At 35.7% G+C, this 16,618-nt stretch overlaps 1 protein-coding gene across 2 annotated transcripts; it reads left to right on the top strand.

Annotated features, from left to right (window-relative positions):
• Window positions 1–1,110: 1,110 nt before the first annotated feature.
• On the top strand, window positions 1,111–15,856 carry pir (pirin). 2 transcript variants are annotated; one of them, XM_015371227.1, is made up of 10 exons: window positions 1,111–1,223; window positions 2,705–2,824; window positions 2,931–3,023; window positions 5,073–5,153; window positions 7,606–7,812; window positions 9,937–10,021; window positions 10,374–10,418; window positions 13,172–13,254; window positions 13,914–13,980; window positions 14,094–15,855. In XM_015371227.1, exons 2-10 carry the CDS (start codon window positions 2,732–2,734, stop codon window positions 14,210–14,212), a joined length of 873 nt encoding a protein of 290 aa, XP_015226713.1. In that variant the 5' UTR covers window positions 1,111–1,223; window positions 2,705–2,731; the 3' UTR covers window positions 14,213–15,855. The 2 variants fall into 2 exon arrangements, with proteins under 2 accessions (XP_015226713.1, XP_015226714.1); XM_015371228.1 differs by having other exon boundaries at window positions 1,146–1,223; window positions 2,676–2,824; window positions 14,094–15,856.
• The last annotated feature ends 762 nt before the right edge of the window (window positions 15,857–16,618 follow it).

Here is a 16,618-nt window from a genome sequence, read left to right as displayed (position 1 = left end):
TTCATTTTAAATATGGTAACGATTTGCTTCCATAGTATAGACAAGACTTTTTAAAAGGCAGAAATAATAAAAAGTCATTTCTGTTATGTAGACATTATTATTAAGAATAGCAGAAGTAGTATTTTAATATATTTCTTACAAATAATATTATCCCAATATTATCATCAAAATATCCTTATTTACAAACTCAGCTATTTACGGAAGAGGATTAGGGCCAATGGAAAAAAAAAAAAAGTTTACTGATTTTTAAATATTATTTTATTATATATTATTTATTTATTTTAATATGGGAAAAAGTTAGAATTCTGACTTTAATCTCAGAATTTTGGAAGTTAATGTAGATGGGCACCATGAAGGAAGAGATGTGGGAGCACTCAGCTTCACTGTAAGTTGTTTGGGAGGGCCAGTGACACATTGGTGGAAAATTGTGGAATTAGGTGACTTTTTACATACCAGAGGGGTCCCCGGTGATGCTGTTTTAGTAATGGAAAAGCAGAAGGTGATCAAAACAAGAGAGCTAGTCTGGCTACAGCTTGTACTAACATTTTTGTTAGCTGTCAGAATTCAGCCAGAATTCTGAGAAAAAAGTCAGAATTCTGGGGTTAAAGTAAGAGTTCTGAGATTAAAGTCAGCATTCTGGGAAAAAATGCAGACTTCTCAGAAAAAAAATGCAGACTTCTGAGATTAAGGTAAGAGTTCTGAGATTAAAGTCAGCGTTCTGAGAAAAAAGGATGACTTCTGAGAAAAAAGTCAGCGTTCTGAGATTAAAGTCAGAATTCTGGGATTAAAGTCAGAATTCTGAGGTTAAAGTCAGAATTCTGAGATTAGAGTCAGAATTCTGAGATTAAAGGCAGACTTCTGAAAAAAAGTCAGACTTCTGAGAAAAAAGTCAGAATTCTGAGGAAAAAAAAAAATCAGAATTAAGAGGTTAAACTGTTTTCTCATATTATACTGAAAAAAAACAACAACTAAAAATCAGTTAACTTTTTATATTTTTTCCTGGCCCTAATCCTCTCCCGTAGCTATTAGGAGCATAGATATCCATAATAAAGGCCTTTATTATGGATATCTATGTTTAGGAGTACGTGTTAAGCCCCGCCCCCATTCCACTTCCGCCTTTTAATCCAAGAGGATTCATATTTAACCAGTTGAACATTTATGTGTATTTGTATGTTTTTAGGCATCAGTTACCCACAAAAACGGACAGTTTTATTTTCGTGCAGGTGAGTGTGTAAAAATATAAGCAGGTGACTTGGTTTTATTTCGCTGCTGACGTTGAAAATTCAGACAACAGAGAACCAGAACTGTGAATCTTTATTGTTCTGTTGATGATAAATGAAACCTTTGTGAACGTGACTGTGGTGGCAGCAGGTGTAAATAAGGTGTCCAAAAAAACAAGAACCACAGATTCAGGAAACGCTTGGCCGCAAATGGGGAAGTGACGACGTGTACGACGTGATAATTTACGTTTCTCTGCTGTAAAACTAAAAAAAAGACAAGTTTGTTTGAAAGTGGACCTAGCAGTTGGGGGACAAAGTCAGCTGAACACGGTTTGAAGTAACATTGGTTAATCCACTGTTTGTATGCCTATTCGATCTGTGCTGGGTTTGATTAATCTTACGTCTCTATTTATTTGAATATGAAATCAGAAGGCTAGCAGATGTAGCCCTGATCATTTCCCTCATCTCTCCCTTCAAATCTTCACTACCTCCAGCTTTTCCTCCTGCCACACAAAATATATATTTCATTTGTTGTTTTCCAAACTTGAAGGACATGTTTCCCCTTTTATAAATGTCCTACAAAACAACAAACATTTATAAACATGTGCAACACAATTTTGATTTTTTTCCTTGTATATATTACTATTTCTTTGTATTTAACACTGTTTTCAAGGCTGCACTTTTAAATATGAAATTGTCTAGAGCTGTTCTAAACGAAATTTCTTTTTGTTTACACTCTTGTATACAAAATGACAAAATAAATCTAAGTTTTATTTTATTTACAAGCAGAAATATGTTGCAAAAATGGCACAAACATGTATTTTTGATAGCCTTTGCTCCGTTGTTTAAATTTAATGGTTCCACTTTTATTAACAACAAAAAATGAACAACTCTAACTTTAACATCTAATATAGAATCAATCATTTCTTAGGCCTTAATGATACAAAAAAAATCTTTCACCCTCAGAGTAGACTGCTATACAACCTTCATCAGTTTATCAGTGTATGAATTCTTACTAACTTGTATTGCTAACCATAAATAGTCAGGTTCTTTAGAATATCAATAGGTGAATCCTACTCATGTTTAAAGTTCGTATTATCAGAACTGATATGAGGTAGCCTCCGACACTTGTTCCACTTCTCCTCTTCAGTTTTTACTGCAAATTCTTGACCTTTTTCTTGGCACTGAACTTCTCTTTTAAGTAGTTTTATAAGGAAGCAAAGCTCAGATGTCTGAGTGACTCATATTTTCCAGTTGGGGGTTATTGGCACTACATCACAATTGACCTGTTTTTATTCACCTTCAAATTAGATTTTGCCCAAATGTCCCCTAAATTTAACGAAGGACGATTCAAGTTACACACCAAGTTTTCCCCAAAAACAAAAGAGAGTGATCTCTAATTGAAAAACATCTATTTTTTTGTCTTTTTAATTGAAGTTAATCTCTTTTATAAAGAGTGGTAAATCGTACTGTATGTACTGCAGTGCCTCGTGGAATCCTACACAGACGAAATGAATGTAAAGAAGGTGGTGAAGACGGTGCTTAGTGTGGAACAAGCAGAGGGAGTGGGTGCTCGGGTCCGTAGGAGCATCGGTAGGAAAGAAGTAAGCTCCTCAAGCAAAATACACCAACTCCCTGAGACCTTTGAATAAGTAAACACATTAGATATGAGAATACTTTTTATTAGTCCTTGTGTATTTTCCTTTTCAGCTGAGGAACTTGGACCCTTTCCTGATGTTGGATGAGTTCAAAGTGAGCAAGCCTGCAGGTTTTCCAGACCATCCTCACAGAGGATTTGAGACGGTAAGCGAACAGAACACATCAAAAGGTTTATAAAACTTTTACCATCTGGGTTTTTTGTAATTTGGTTATTTAAATGTAATCGAGTTGATCTAGTTAATACAATATCTTATTGTGTCAGGGCTGTGGTGGGGCTGGTTTCTATCTCAGGCAGTCTATGGGCGAGAGGTGGGGTCCACCCTGGACAAATCGCTAGTCTGTTGCGTTATCATTGATAATAATAATTGTAAATAATAACAGCATTCACTATTTCCTGTATCGTTAAGGATAATATATTATCTTTAAAAAAAAAAAATAAAAATGTACTGGATAATTTTTTAATGCCAAGCGCATCTGTTCAGTCTTTATAAAACCATTAGTCCATCCCAATTTACAATATAACTACAGACTTTTTCATCAGGTGCTTTCTTCCTTACATTTAGACAAAAAAAAAATCACATTAAATTTATTTTAATTCACTTAGTTTACATTTTGTTGCAAAGAATTTTTTAATAGCATATTTTGGATGACAGTCTAAAGATATGCATATGTGTGCTTCCTTTTTAAATCTAAACGATAACTTGAGTTGAGCGGCAGACGGTGAGATTGTTATTTTAACACTAGATGGCGACCATCTGCAACAGTATGCTGTCCTGTTTCCTCAGTGTTACTCAAGAAAAATAATAATTGATTATTACAGAGCTGTTAGACAGGTTCTGGCCTTCTGAACTGTCCATAACCCTAATGGAAGTCATCATAGTACTGAATCAAATGCTTCAATATGTCAGCTGTGAATAGAGGAGTTGTCCTACTAACAAGCTTTCAGAACACATCGAATTTAATTCTTTGCCTTCGGTCCTCTTTTCACATTTTATAACTAATGGCTGCATCTTTGAATTAAATCTACAAACCCAAACAATGTCATTAGGATCCCAGACAGCCCCCTTATTGTTCTTGATTTAGCAGATATAAGCTCTGTCTCCCTGTGTGCATGAACAGGGTTGGGCTTCACTCTCAGCATGCCTTTCTGAAAGCATGTTTGCTGACCCCCACACAGCTTTTGAAATCACACAGCTGTGGAGATGGATAACACAGGGTTCACCTCAGGGGTTTGAACTGTCCTCCCTCACACAGATGTTCACCTTTGAGCCCACAACATTTCAGCATTTCTCTTCCCTGCCTATCAGAGCACTGCAGAGGAATGGAATGAATACAGGTATTAGTGCTGACAAAGCACTTTTTGTAGTGGAACAATTCCCAGAAGTAATTAAAATCTGCAGCAAATGTATCCCAGTTTTATATTTCATTTTTACAGAAGATGGGCACAGTTTTGAGAGGTGCATTGTCCTTCAGTGACCAAGTTTTTTGAATTGTTGTAAATATCCTTGTTGGATCTAAAATTTTATTTATGTCAACCAAATGTATTTTGTTTCATTAGATTCAAAAGAAAACCAAGAAAGCAAATGGTAGCAGAGGGACATAAGTGCAAGAATGCCAGTCATCAATTAAGTCATTTCAGATGAATCTGGACACTTAGTTTCTTTTTTTCCTTCTTTTTATGTTATTTGTAACTGTGTCCTATCTGGCAATGTGGCAATAAGAATAATTGTCTTGATGCCAAAAAGAGCCCAACAGATTTCACTTTCACAAGTGGAGCAGTACAGCTATCGCCATAGTGTTCCGCTAGATTTATGCATATAAATAGCTTTATTTTAATTATGCAGGAAGTTTTACAGATTATATGGACACTGCAATGTAAGTAGAACAGGAAAGGAAAAACAGAAAAAAAGAAGAAAAGATGAAAGAAAGAGGAGATAAAAGGGAGGTAACAATAAAACATCTTCAGTCTGCCTCATAACCTGTAAAGAGATGTTAAAAGGACGGCACAACCAACGGACATGGGATCCGAGTTCAGACGGACTGAACAGGCCCCAGGGGCACCCCAAGCCCTGGCGGGAGCCCTGGCCGAAATTTTTATTAATTTATGTGTATGTGTGTGTGTCGTTTTCTGTAATCAGACACAGTATTAGTTTCTGTTTTCACAGTGTGTCTTTTTTGTTTTTGTTTTTTCAGGTCACTTATGTTTTAGAGGGAATCACAGCCCACGAGGACTTCTGCGGTCATTCTGGACGTCTGAAACCTGGAGATTTACAAGTACTAAATTGATCTGGAAGCCTGACAACAATGAGACAAATATGATCCATGATTAACTTGTAAATATAATGCTGCAGCTTGTTCAAGGCAACAAAAAGACGCTTAAAACAAAAAATGTGTTTTCTCTGTCTGCCAAAACTAGCTAGTAAGCTTTGTTTTAAAACAGTTTTTTGCCATCAGTAGATTTTCCGCATCTTCCATGTTAGATACAGTTTCTTTCCCTGATATCATTGTGAATGAAGCTAACTTAGCAGAAAAGCTAATGTTGCATATAAAGAGCCTTAATATCAACACATACGCTTTATAAACATGCAAAAATCACAGTAATTAGATATTATGCCCTCAAGACTGTTTTTAAAGCGGTGAGATTAACACGACTGGGCAAGTTTATTTATAGAGCACATTTCAGTAATAAGACAGTTCCAAGAAAGTGCTATACACGAAAATAATTATTAAGAATAATATACTGCAATGAAACGATTAAATAATTAATAAACATGACAGATTCAAGAGATTAAAAATAATTTTTTAAAACAAGATTGGAAAAAATTGTGATAAAATGATTGATAAGAAAAAATAAAAGGAAAGTTGGAGTACAAACCTAGATGATGATGTTGAGATGTTAAAGTCAAAGATGTTAAAGTCAAAGTTTTTTTATATCTTGATTTAAAGCAACTTTAGATTTTTTGCAGTTTAACTGACATGCTGTTGGGGTCTCTCAAAATATGGGTAGAGAAAGAAGAATACACCCTCTGCTGTTAATGCATCTGCTCACTCAGCTTCAATTTGTTCAGTCTGTCCGACTGCTTTGAAACGAATCGTGATGCTCTGTGAGCGATTCTGTTGCAAGACAATAGAATTTACATAGACTCCTGGATAGTTGTGTAAACGTGCTCAAAAACCAAGCGAAAGTCTGGTAGCCTTCTAATTTAAGCCAGTTGGTGGTTGCCATGACCCAGATGACTGAAAATTTACACAGGCAAGATAAAGAATCTGATCAATGATTTGAAATATTCTTATAACAAAGCATATTTACATTAGCCATTCAGAGAGAATTTGTTTCCTTAAAATAAAAAAACCTATGCAGCCAATGTGTCTTTTCAAACTGTATTTCTGCTTTTAATTGGTGTTTCATTGCACATGATTAGCTCACTTTTTTAATAGACACTAAATATTAATGTAGTGTCAATCGATAGTAATTGGCTAATATTCTTAAAATTGTGATCACCATCTTTTGTTACCAATCACCTGGTGTGCAGCGTTTCTCCCTCTTTCCTTCTCATTGTGCAGTGCAGCTGCAAATCCTAAGTGGTTGAATTTGTAAATCTTATGTTTGAGATTAATGTGAAGTTTGAGTCTATTAATGGAAAAATTCCCTGCAGGTGAAGCGCATCAAACTGGGTCAATAAAGCAAATACAATGTGACATCTAAAAACAAGCACTTGATGGAGTGTGATGAGATATCGAGGCACGAATGAAGCAGTGCACAATTACACTCCTCCATGAACACGATGTTTAGGAAGAAAAAATAAGCCCAAAAATTATTTAATAATCGGGTAAAGGTTCAATTCAGTTTAAATCAGTTTATTTGTATAGCACCAATTCACATTCACATGTCATCTCAAGGGCATTTTAAATTTCAACCAGATCACAAAGTCAGATTGATTCAAAGTTTTCTTTATAAGGAAAACCAGTTGATTAGGTCCAGCAGTGAAAGATGGATGGAGATCGATGAAGGATTTTCATTCGTCCTTTTGAATAAATATGCTGATGAAGATTCTCCGTCATCCAGGTCATAGTCATTCCGTAAAAGTTTAAAAAACAATCCACTGGACTTGGTTTCCAAAGGCTTGAAGACTTTTCGCTTCCCCTCCAGGAAGCTTTCTCAACAGACATTTGACATTTGAATTGAGAAAGCTTCCTGGAGGGGAAGCGAAACGTCTTTAAACCTTTGGAGACCAAGTCCAGTGGATTGTTTTTTAAACTTTTACGGAAATTTGAATAAATACTTTCTGCAGTCTGCAAGTTTTTTTTTTTTGTGTTTTTTTTTTTGTCCAAATTTGGTCATTTTATGATTCAGTTTAGCCAGATAACAGTTGTTACATTTATACCTAAATCAAAAAACAGCCAATCCATGTGATGGATAGTTATCATTATCGGCTGCGATCAGCCCTCTGGGTGATCGCTATTGGGATTGCCGTCAAAAATCCTCATCGGAGTATCCCTACTACATACTAACAGATGAAAATAGGATTAAAAGTGTAAAGGAAGAAAAATAAAAGCTTGAGCTGGTTTCCTCTATGCTTTTCTCTTCTTGTTATTACCTTTAAACTTGAGAACAGCTTCATAATAAGCTTGATATCACAGTTGTAACTTTATAGATATCCTTAAGAGGGAATGTATGCGTCTCTTCTTTTCTTACTGAAATGATGATTGTGTCATTGTCTGCCAGTGGATGACAGCGGGGCAGGGGGTGGTCCATGCTGAGATGCCTGTGTCAGAGGAGCCAGTGGTGGGACTGCAGCTGTGGGTAAACCTCCGAAAACAAGAGAAGATGGTTAAACCAGCATACCAGGAGCTTAAAAGCTCAGAGATCCCCAAACCCAGCCAGGGTGGAGTTACAGTCGCTGTGATTTCTGGAGAAGCCTTGGGAGCCAAGGTGTGTGCTTCTTTGTGTGAGAATCTTTATACACATGTTCATCATCAGAAAGATCAGAATGCTGCATCAGCAATTTGAATTCTCTTTAGCTTTATTGTACTTATGCTCCTGGATAGGACCTTTTATTTACCATGTTGACCGCATTGTCTGGAAGGCATGTTTGGGAATAGAAAGCTAGAAATGAGAAACAGATTATTTTTGCATGCTGGATGATGACTGTCATTTTGTGGCATTTCCACATAGTTGATTTCTTAGATGTGTGAACATCAGTGGATTCTGAGGAGAAGTCTGCTTTAGAAAATTCAACTAATGACAAACTAGGCCAATTAAATAACTGAGAGTGAGGGTATAATAGTTATGTTTTGAATTATGTGGCCATAAATTGACCTCAAGACTAAAGGAATCAACACACTGGCTCAGTTTGCCTAGTAATTTATTTTCTTGTGACAAAGAGGGTTTTGTGTCATATTACTAAAACATTCTAGGAGAAAGTCTTAAAGTGCAATAAATATTTCCTTATACTCATGGTAAATTTAAATTAATCAATTTGGTAAAGACTCTTTAGCCAAAGTAGAGGTGTGTCAGCACACGCCATGATAAATGCTGTGTGATAAGTGCTGGCAACTACTTCCTTACTTAGCGGCTCTAAGTAGCTATTTGCAATCCCACAATCCTTTGTAGGACATGATATATAACCACAGCCCACCTTATGGAAATAACTAAAAATACATTCTACGAGTTGTGTAATGGAGAGCTAAAGCTAATCATTCCATTAATATAATATTTATATATATATTTTGAAGCACTGTAGTTTGAGACTTGACTGACACTGTCCCTGAGTGTTTTTGTTGCGTAATGACATCAAGAAGGCTAGAAGCTGTCCAGATTTGGCACAGCAATCTACCTGTCCCATCAGGATAAAGTTCAAGTTCTTACAGCTGATCCGAGGACGGATGAAGGAATGGGAGTTATAAGCTACTATCTGATAAATTCAGATGCAGCTTTTTAGTGCTTCAAATCCTGTTCTTGGTTTTTCTTATGTCATGTTGAATTCGTAGAGAAGATTTTTCACTTTTGGAAAGCTTCTCTGCTAATCTGTTTCAAATTTCTTTTTTCCTTTTTTTTGTTTACTTTTGTTAATTCTTCTCTACTGATTGAGGTTTGCTTGAGCTTGTCTTTGAGTTTCACCTGTTCTTAATTTTTTCTCATTGGGAATGATTCAATTCCATTCAACTCAATTACATTTAATTTGAGATACTTTAACCAGATCATGCAGTTAGATTGGTTCAAAGTTTTCTATTTAAGTAAAACCAGCTGATTGTATTGAGTCACTGACATGACTGCAACCCCTCACACTGAGATTGCATATAGCGACAGTGGAGAGGAAAAACTCCCTTTTACATGAACAATCTGCTGCTTAGTAAGAGCTTTTAGCTTACTTCATGTTGTTAGACATGTTTTTGTTACTTTCTTCATATTGTTATGGGTTAAGGTAAAAACAAGATTAAAACATTTTGTGATTTTAAAATGGAGTAACAATTTTACAGAATTTGTCAGTTTGGTCCTGCTAGTTTTCTCATTGATTTTTAGCAACTCCTTTTAAATATTAAAGGAAATAAAAGCGTTTCCATTGCGCTGTACATCAATAATTAGTTTTGTTTATATGCTGACATCCGACTGAGTTAAAAAAAAAAAAAAAACGGTAATTAAACAGTCTCTTTAAGTATTTCTTTCTGATATTAGTCTGAATGTCATTAAACTGTCTTTATAAACAAAAAATTCTATATATTTGTGTAGTCAGGCAAATTGGAATAGTATCTTATTTTAGTGTAAAAATTTATTTTAAAAAGAATTAAAAAAGACCTTTGAATAATGGTATTAACCCATTAAATAATGCACATGCCTTTTGCTTTCTTGGTTTTCCCTACTATCAGGAAAAAAATATTTATTTATAACATTACTTAAATTACCAGGGTTTTATCGGGCTGCTATAAATGATAAACATGAAGGTTGAAGATACAATTCCAGGTAGATCTATTATAATAATAAAAAATACCAAATAAGGAATGTGTATCTTTAAGTTGAAGTTCATTCTGTACCTTTTTTTTTTCTCTCCTTTAACAGTCGAAGGTCTACACAAGAACACCAACCTTGTACTTGGACTTCAAACTGCAAACTGGGGCCATACATGTGCAGCCAGTCCCATCTGGTAAGAGAATAGTGATAAAAAGCACTGCTGTAAAACCCAGAAATGCATTGGATGTAACAAAATCACTGAAGCAAACCTACTTAAAAACATCAAACCGCTGCCTTGAAGCTGATAGGTCTTGTCCTTGTTTTCTCCTGTTGCTTCATATTATTGGAAATGTTTTGTTTCCTAATATCACTGCTGTAACACAATTTACATCAGACTGTAGTGATTATTTTGATAGAAAAAATACCTTTAATTTATTTTTGAGAATTGAAGATTTAGGCAATAGAACCAGAGAAGGTCGGTGCTTTTTATAAAATTATAAAATGTTGTATTTTTAAACTTGAAACGACATTTCATTGTTTGGCAGGATGGACTTCTTTCATTTATACCCTCTCTGGAACTATTCATGTTGGTGAGTTTTTCAGCTTTCTTAACTCACAGCTGTGCTCTATATATGCAACTCCATTTCAAAATATATTTCTATTAGAAGATTTTAGGTATTTTTGACAAGTAAGGACGTGTCTGATAATGTAGGTGGTACCGACAAACTTCTGTTATATAATTTCACTGCTTGACCTGGTGAAGAAATTCTTGGTCCTTCTCACTGGCCAGACATGGTAGATTCAGGAAACTCCCTTTGCATGAGAACAAACCATTTCTGACACCAGAGCCAGGCTTTACTGGTTTGTTTGAACCAATTTTAATATTCTCTCAAAACATCTTGTTATGTTTGATTACCGTCCTTTGTTGTACTGAAGAATTACTTGACTAAATGCGATCAAAACCAGATGTTTTAATGACATGAGAGGATAAGAGGGGATGCCGAGACTAAAGAAGTCTCTAACTCTGCATGTAGTCTGGCCTAAATCAGAACCATCTGTCGTTGATGAATATATCCAAGAAAGTTGCTATTGTCCATCTCTCCTAGCAGTCAGTCTCAATGTGTTACCATTTTCATAGTACTGTCTTTGGTTTTAAAGTGATTCATATTTATTACTACTTACTAAGATTTTACAATAAATTAGGCGATGTTTTGAACTCTTATGGTCCAATAAGTGACCAGGGACCTCCTATACAATACGGTGCAGCTTTCATACTAAAGGTTTGTGGAAGAGAGAAATACTGAAATTTGCAACACAGACAAAATTTCAGATGTTAGAGTCTGTGCGTACATGTTTCATCGCACGTGTTACCTTCAAACATATGCCAATCAGTATAAACACCCAGAAGGGAGCCACCAGCTGTCCAAATAACAATCGCCACATTGCTGTCAGGCAGTCTTAGAGAAACATTGTCAACACACCTAAGGGATATTTGTTACAGACAACCGACAGTAGACATAAAGCAGCTGAAAATAAAATATGTCAGCGTTTTTGTTTTGCATTGTTTGTATCAGGACTAAAAGGAGCTCTCTGTGTGCTGCATCGAGCTCCATTATTCTAATATATAACAAGTCATTATGATTCACAAGAATGTGCACCTCATAGTCCTATTAGCAACCTATCACCCAGCACACAGCCTGCTTTGTGTGTTCTGTGAAATTTTTGTGCATCACAACAGCAATATTTAAATGTCAAATCATTCTGGCTTTAACATGTATATAAATTTACTCTTTATCAGACCATATTGTCCCAAAAGTTAGAAAATCTCTATTTAAGAAAAATTCTGTCTTAAAATCTGTTTTTTATTTTATGCAGGCCAGTTAGTTATACATCAGCTTGTTCACCTAAATTCGGCCAATCATATATCAACGGTCATCTGTCAATCAAATTTTTCCAGTCATAGCATCTTGATTCATTTGTCGCAGCTAAAATATGCAACGGTTGAAATAAGAAATGAGAATCATTTTTTTTTTATGACTTTACCATTGAGTTACGTCCCAGTGTTCACGGCGATGGGCGTCTGTGCTAACAGACAGCTAACAGAACTGGCAGCGTTGTGAGGCAAGGGTTCAAACATGTACGGCTGTAAGCCTTCTACACCAAACCAAGCTTCTGCCGCCCTGGCGTCCTCTTCCACAACAACTTCATCCCCACTTTCCTCCTCTAAATAAAAATGTATGACTAAGGAGACTCACCCACGACCTCCGACACAAAACTCCTATTCTCTTGCATGTTTCCGCTGTCCATAGCGTTCCTTGACAGTGTCGTTTCTAAATGCTACTTGGTCCCAATGTAATTTCCCATTGGGAACTTACTAGCACTAAGCTGCTAACTGATAAGCAAGATGCTTCTGACAAACTGGCCACAATCAACCTTGCTTGCGAATCTTCCGCCACAGCAATCCCGCCCCCTTGATAAACGAACAATCACATTCACTTTGTTCACTCGTGTGAAGTCGAGCACCACTAGGTAGAATTCGGAAATGCAACCATTTGAACAGCAGCTTCCCTACGACTTTAAGGAAAACGATCTCTTCTTAAAGGAGAATTCATTCACAGATGGTGCCCTTATGAGGACAGTCATAGCTCTGATTACCCTTGGAAATTGGCTTTTCAATTCAATTTGCAATTTTTGTATATACAGTTTGTATTAAATCATAAACTACATTATATTATATATCTAAGCAACATATGGGTGAGGTCATCACATTTGGCTGGCATGGAATGATATACCAGACTTATTAATCAGCTCCAAAAATTCATTTTCTGAGAGTGCATTTGTGAGAAACTGAACCAGTACTGGTGATGGCCGGTTCCTCCCACTACCCTTTTGTGATGCAGGTCAATCTAAACCAGCAAATAAGTCACTTGTTATTATGACCCAGCACATTAGCAAAGGCTGGTTCTCCATAACAATCCTTGCTTTCCTTCGATATTGGGAGCCACTGGGGACTGATTATCGGGGAGATTGGTGTTTGGTTTCTTCATAGTGAGGAGATATGTTCTGTAGAACAGCTCCTCTGATTGCAAATCTCTCTTATATTACAAAGCTAAGGCAACTAAAATGCTGTGGAGTCTACTTGAAACTAAGTAATTTCACACAATTTGTTGAATCTGTGCCGAGAAAGGTAGTTTACTCAGCTAAAGGTGTCAAACAATAGTAGAATAGTGGACAAAACAAATGGCAGGTTATGTGTGTATTGAGTGGTAAAGGTTCTCCTTAGAGAGAAAATGAAATATGAAATGCATTTGTGTTTAAATATCCATTTTCTTTGCTTTTTCAGGCCCAGGGGAGGATCTGCAGCAGGTGGAGCCCCATCACACCGTGGTTTTTGGAGATGGTGATTGTGTCAGGTTTGAAAACAAGGTATAAAAGTTAAAAGATTAAACACTTTGTCCCCCTACAGACATAGTCGAAAGGACTTAAGTCAAAAATTGTAAATTTTTCAGAAAAAGTGTGTTATGGGCTACAGGTTTTTTTAGGTGTCATTTAGAATCAGGACAAACAGTTGCAGAAAGTGTTTCCCTTTGTCTTTATTGTGTATTTGTCCGACTGATGTACTACTGCATCAGGGTTAGGGTTATTGCTGTCATGATGCAGGGTTAAGTTCCCCTTCTGTTTAAAATTCTAACACCCTATGAAACTTGGAGAGGTCTTTTTGGATTCTATGATGGTGACCTGAACAGGTAAGGCTGTGGCAAAGTGTTCCCACACCATGATGCTTCCACCTCCGTGCTTTTACTTTATTATGAAGTCCTTTCCTGGAAGGCTGTATTTGGTTTACACAATATGTCTTTCATTATTCTGCTCAACTATTTTATTTCCAAAGAACATAAATCCAAGAGTCCTCATCTCTTGGCTTTTTGTTTTTGTGGTGCACTTTACTTTGACCTTGATGTGTTTCATCGAGTTACTTTCTTACAAACATTGTCACACCTAAAAGTTACACTTGGAAGGTCACAGATTATATATACAAAAATCGGGTATACAAAAAAGATTAGATATTTTTCTTTATCTATCTACAGGGTTCTGAGATTTCTCATTTTGTGCTGATTGCTGGAGAGCCGATCAACGAGCCTGTGGTACAACAAGGTATATTATATTCCTTTACTTTCTAGTAAACAAATATGTGGCTCTGTGCTTTTAAGAAATTATGACAAAAGCTTTAAGCTTTTGTATATTAATGTATGTTGTCTGGCCTTCAGGTCCATTTGTGATGACCACTGAAGAGGAGATCAAACAGACTATCTTGGACTTCCAGAATGGAAGAAATGGCTTTGAAAGAGCCAAAAACTGGAGGTCCAAAATCAGAGATTCTACCTAAGCAGAGCAACTTTATCTCAGGTTTCTATTTTGGTGCAACAAAAAAAATGTTATTATGAATTAGAGCAAATGGGGTAAACTTGAATCAGCAATATTTATAATTAGTTTTCTCAGATATTTTACTTATGCTGTTTGAAGTAATAGAGCTATTTGAAAATATGCTAATGTTGACTTAATTAGGTAAAAATAACATAAGGTATGATTAATTTGTCTTTTTATATTTGTTGAAATAAGCTGTTGGGTTCTTGTTTTTATATTTTTCGTATATTATGACTTGCTCAATCCATTCTTTACTTTTCTGTTTTCACGGCCTTAAGCCTTAAATCTTCAAATAATGTCACAATTATCTGTCCTGTTACTGTAGATAACATTATCGACATACATTGTTTCCTACTGCTGTGTTCGGATTCTTTTACAAAAAAAAAAGGGTTTAGAATTTTGGTGGGAAAGTTTATTCAGCTAAATAACCAAACAACACTATGGAGGAGTAATCTGTTCTCGAATCAGCACTTTATAAATGTAGTTTTTCAGATTTGTGGAAATATGATTTAAAGGAAAAGTCCGGTCAGCAAGGAATAATCAATAGATCATTATCTATACCTGAAACTAATATGTTCAGTCATTTAATGAATTTAGCATTACCGTAATCAGGAAAAACAAATTCTCCCCACTTTAAAAGCCAAATCAATGGGAACTACTTGACACATCTGCAATCAACAACAATTATTCAAGATTTCGAGAGCACTTCAAAATGTAAATTGGCAAGAGCTATAGTTAAACTGACAATGCCCACGTGCACAGCAGTTGGATGTTGTAATACATTGGGTAAAATTGAAAAAAAAAATTAATTATTTTACCTTTCTGATTCATGATCGACGGGTTGGATTGCCAACTTGAAGAGGATTTGCCATCAAACCTCTAGCCAGAGAAAAAAAAACACTCAATATGTAGCAAACATTTTAAGAATAGTGTTTTCAAGATGACTCAGTTAAAAGTGGGTTGTGAAATAACACCAGATACAGCACTGGGACTTGCTCAACAGCCGATACCATACCGTGACGACCGGTAGGTGGCAGTAGTGTTCTTTGACAAACATGAATGTCTCCGGTAAGGCACATTCAAATTGAAATTGCTCTTAATTAAAACACTTATTTTTTGAACAGTATGTCATAATTTCATATTTAAAGTACTTTCAGAATTTTGAATTCTGAATCTGACCGGACTTTTCTTTTAAATGTGTTTAACATGATTGTGGAAAAGATGGCGTAAATTGAGCAAATGAAAAAGCACCAGTTCTGGTTGCGCTGCTAATTAAAGCATGCCTCACTGATGAAGAGCGCTTTAATAGCTGGTATTCTCTGGAAACATTGTGTAGTGTTTTTTTTTATTAGTTTATTCTTACTGTTACCAAATAAACTGCAAAGGGAAATTTCCCTGCAGACACCTGTTTTTAGATATTTCACAGCATTGTGAAAAACACATTTTTAATAAACACTTTGTTTGCTCTCCATTATTTAAATGGCCATTACATGTTTACTACTACTCTATCTGTATACCACCTTCTCTTTAAGCAGATGTGTCTTAACTAATCCTTAAAAGTAAAAATACTTTATTAAATGTTTGAATGTGTTGCATCATCAATTTAGAACAAGCTATTGGTTTATATATAAAGGCTTGGGGTTAGTGCTTTAAAATAAAATTTAAAATAAAGTTTTGACTCCTTTTTTTGTCTAGATAAGTCTCACATTGAAAATTTTTTTGTGCATATTTGGTTTTACAGGCCACTACAGTACACAGTTTGTGTGTTAATGATTTAATTTTGTGTATTTCTATGACGATAAATACTAAACATAATGGGTCTGGAAAGGTAAGTGGAAAGGATGTCTGGAAGACAGAGGATGTGGTGCTGGCATCTTATTTACACTCACGTTATGGAGGTCTGGATCACATTTAAAACACATGTTCCTCCTCCTAGGCTAAGAGAGTTTCAGTAAGCAGAGAGAAAATAACACTGGTAAGAGATTTGACTAGCACATGATTTGTCCACTTGACAAGTGGATTTAAATGATAGAAACAGGTTTGGATGTTAAATGTACAGTAGCTACAAGCTGATTCTGAAAGACCTGCAGCTCCTCAGACTTTTTAAAAACTAGGTTGAGTTTTTTTTTTACAGACTATGGTTAACTGTTGTTTTCCCATAAAATTCTAAGTGGCCAAAGTAGCAAGCACTGAATTTGGGCAAGCTGTTATGCAAATGCAATAATGTATGTTGATGGAAACTGAAGGAAACTTAATTTAAGGAGTAGTATTTTCTCAGCTGTTAACAGGGTTATTATCTTACCCTACACCTCAGCCTTTGCATCAAAGCCTTACCAGGACGTTCCTGGTTTAAAGCCATCTCTCCATT

Source organism: Cyprinodon variegatus, unplaced genomic scaffold (genome assembly GCF_000732505.1).
Source record: "Cyprinodon variegatus isolate N-32 unplaced genomic scaffold, C_variegatus-1.0 Scaffold55, whole genome shotgun sequence".
NCBI lineage: Eukaryota > Metazoa > Chordata > Actinopteri > Cyprinodontiformes > Cyprinodontidae > Cyprinodon > Cyprinodon variegatus.
Note: the sequence above shows the minus strand (reverse complement) of the source record. Positions and strands in the feature narration are given on the sequence as shown.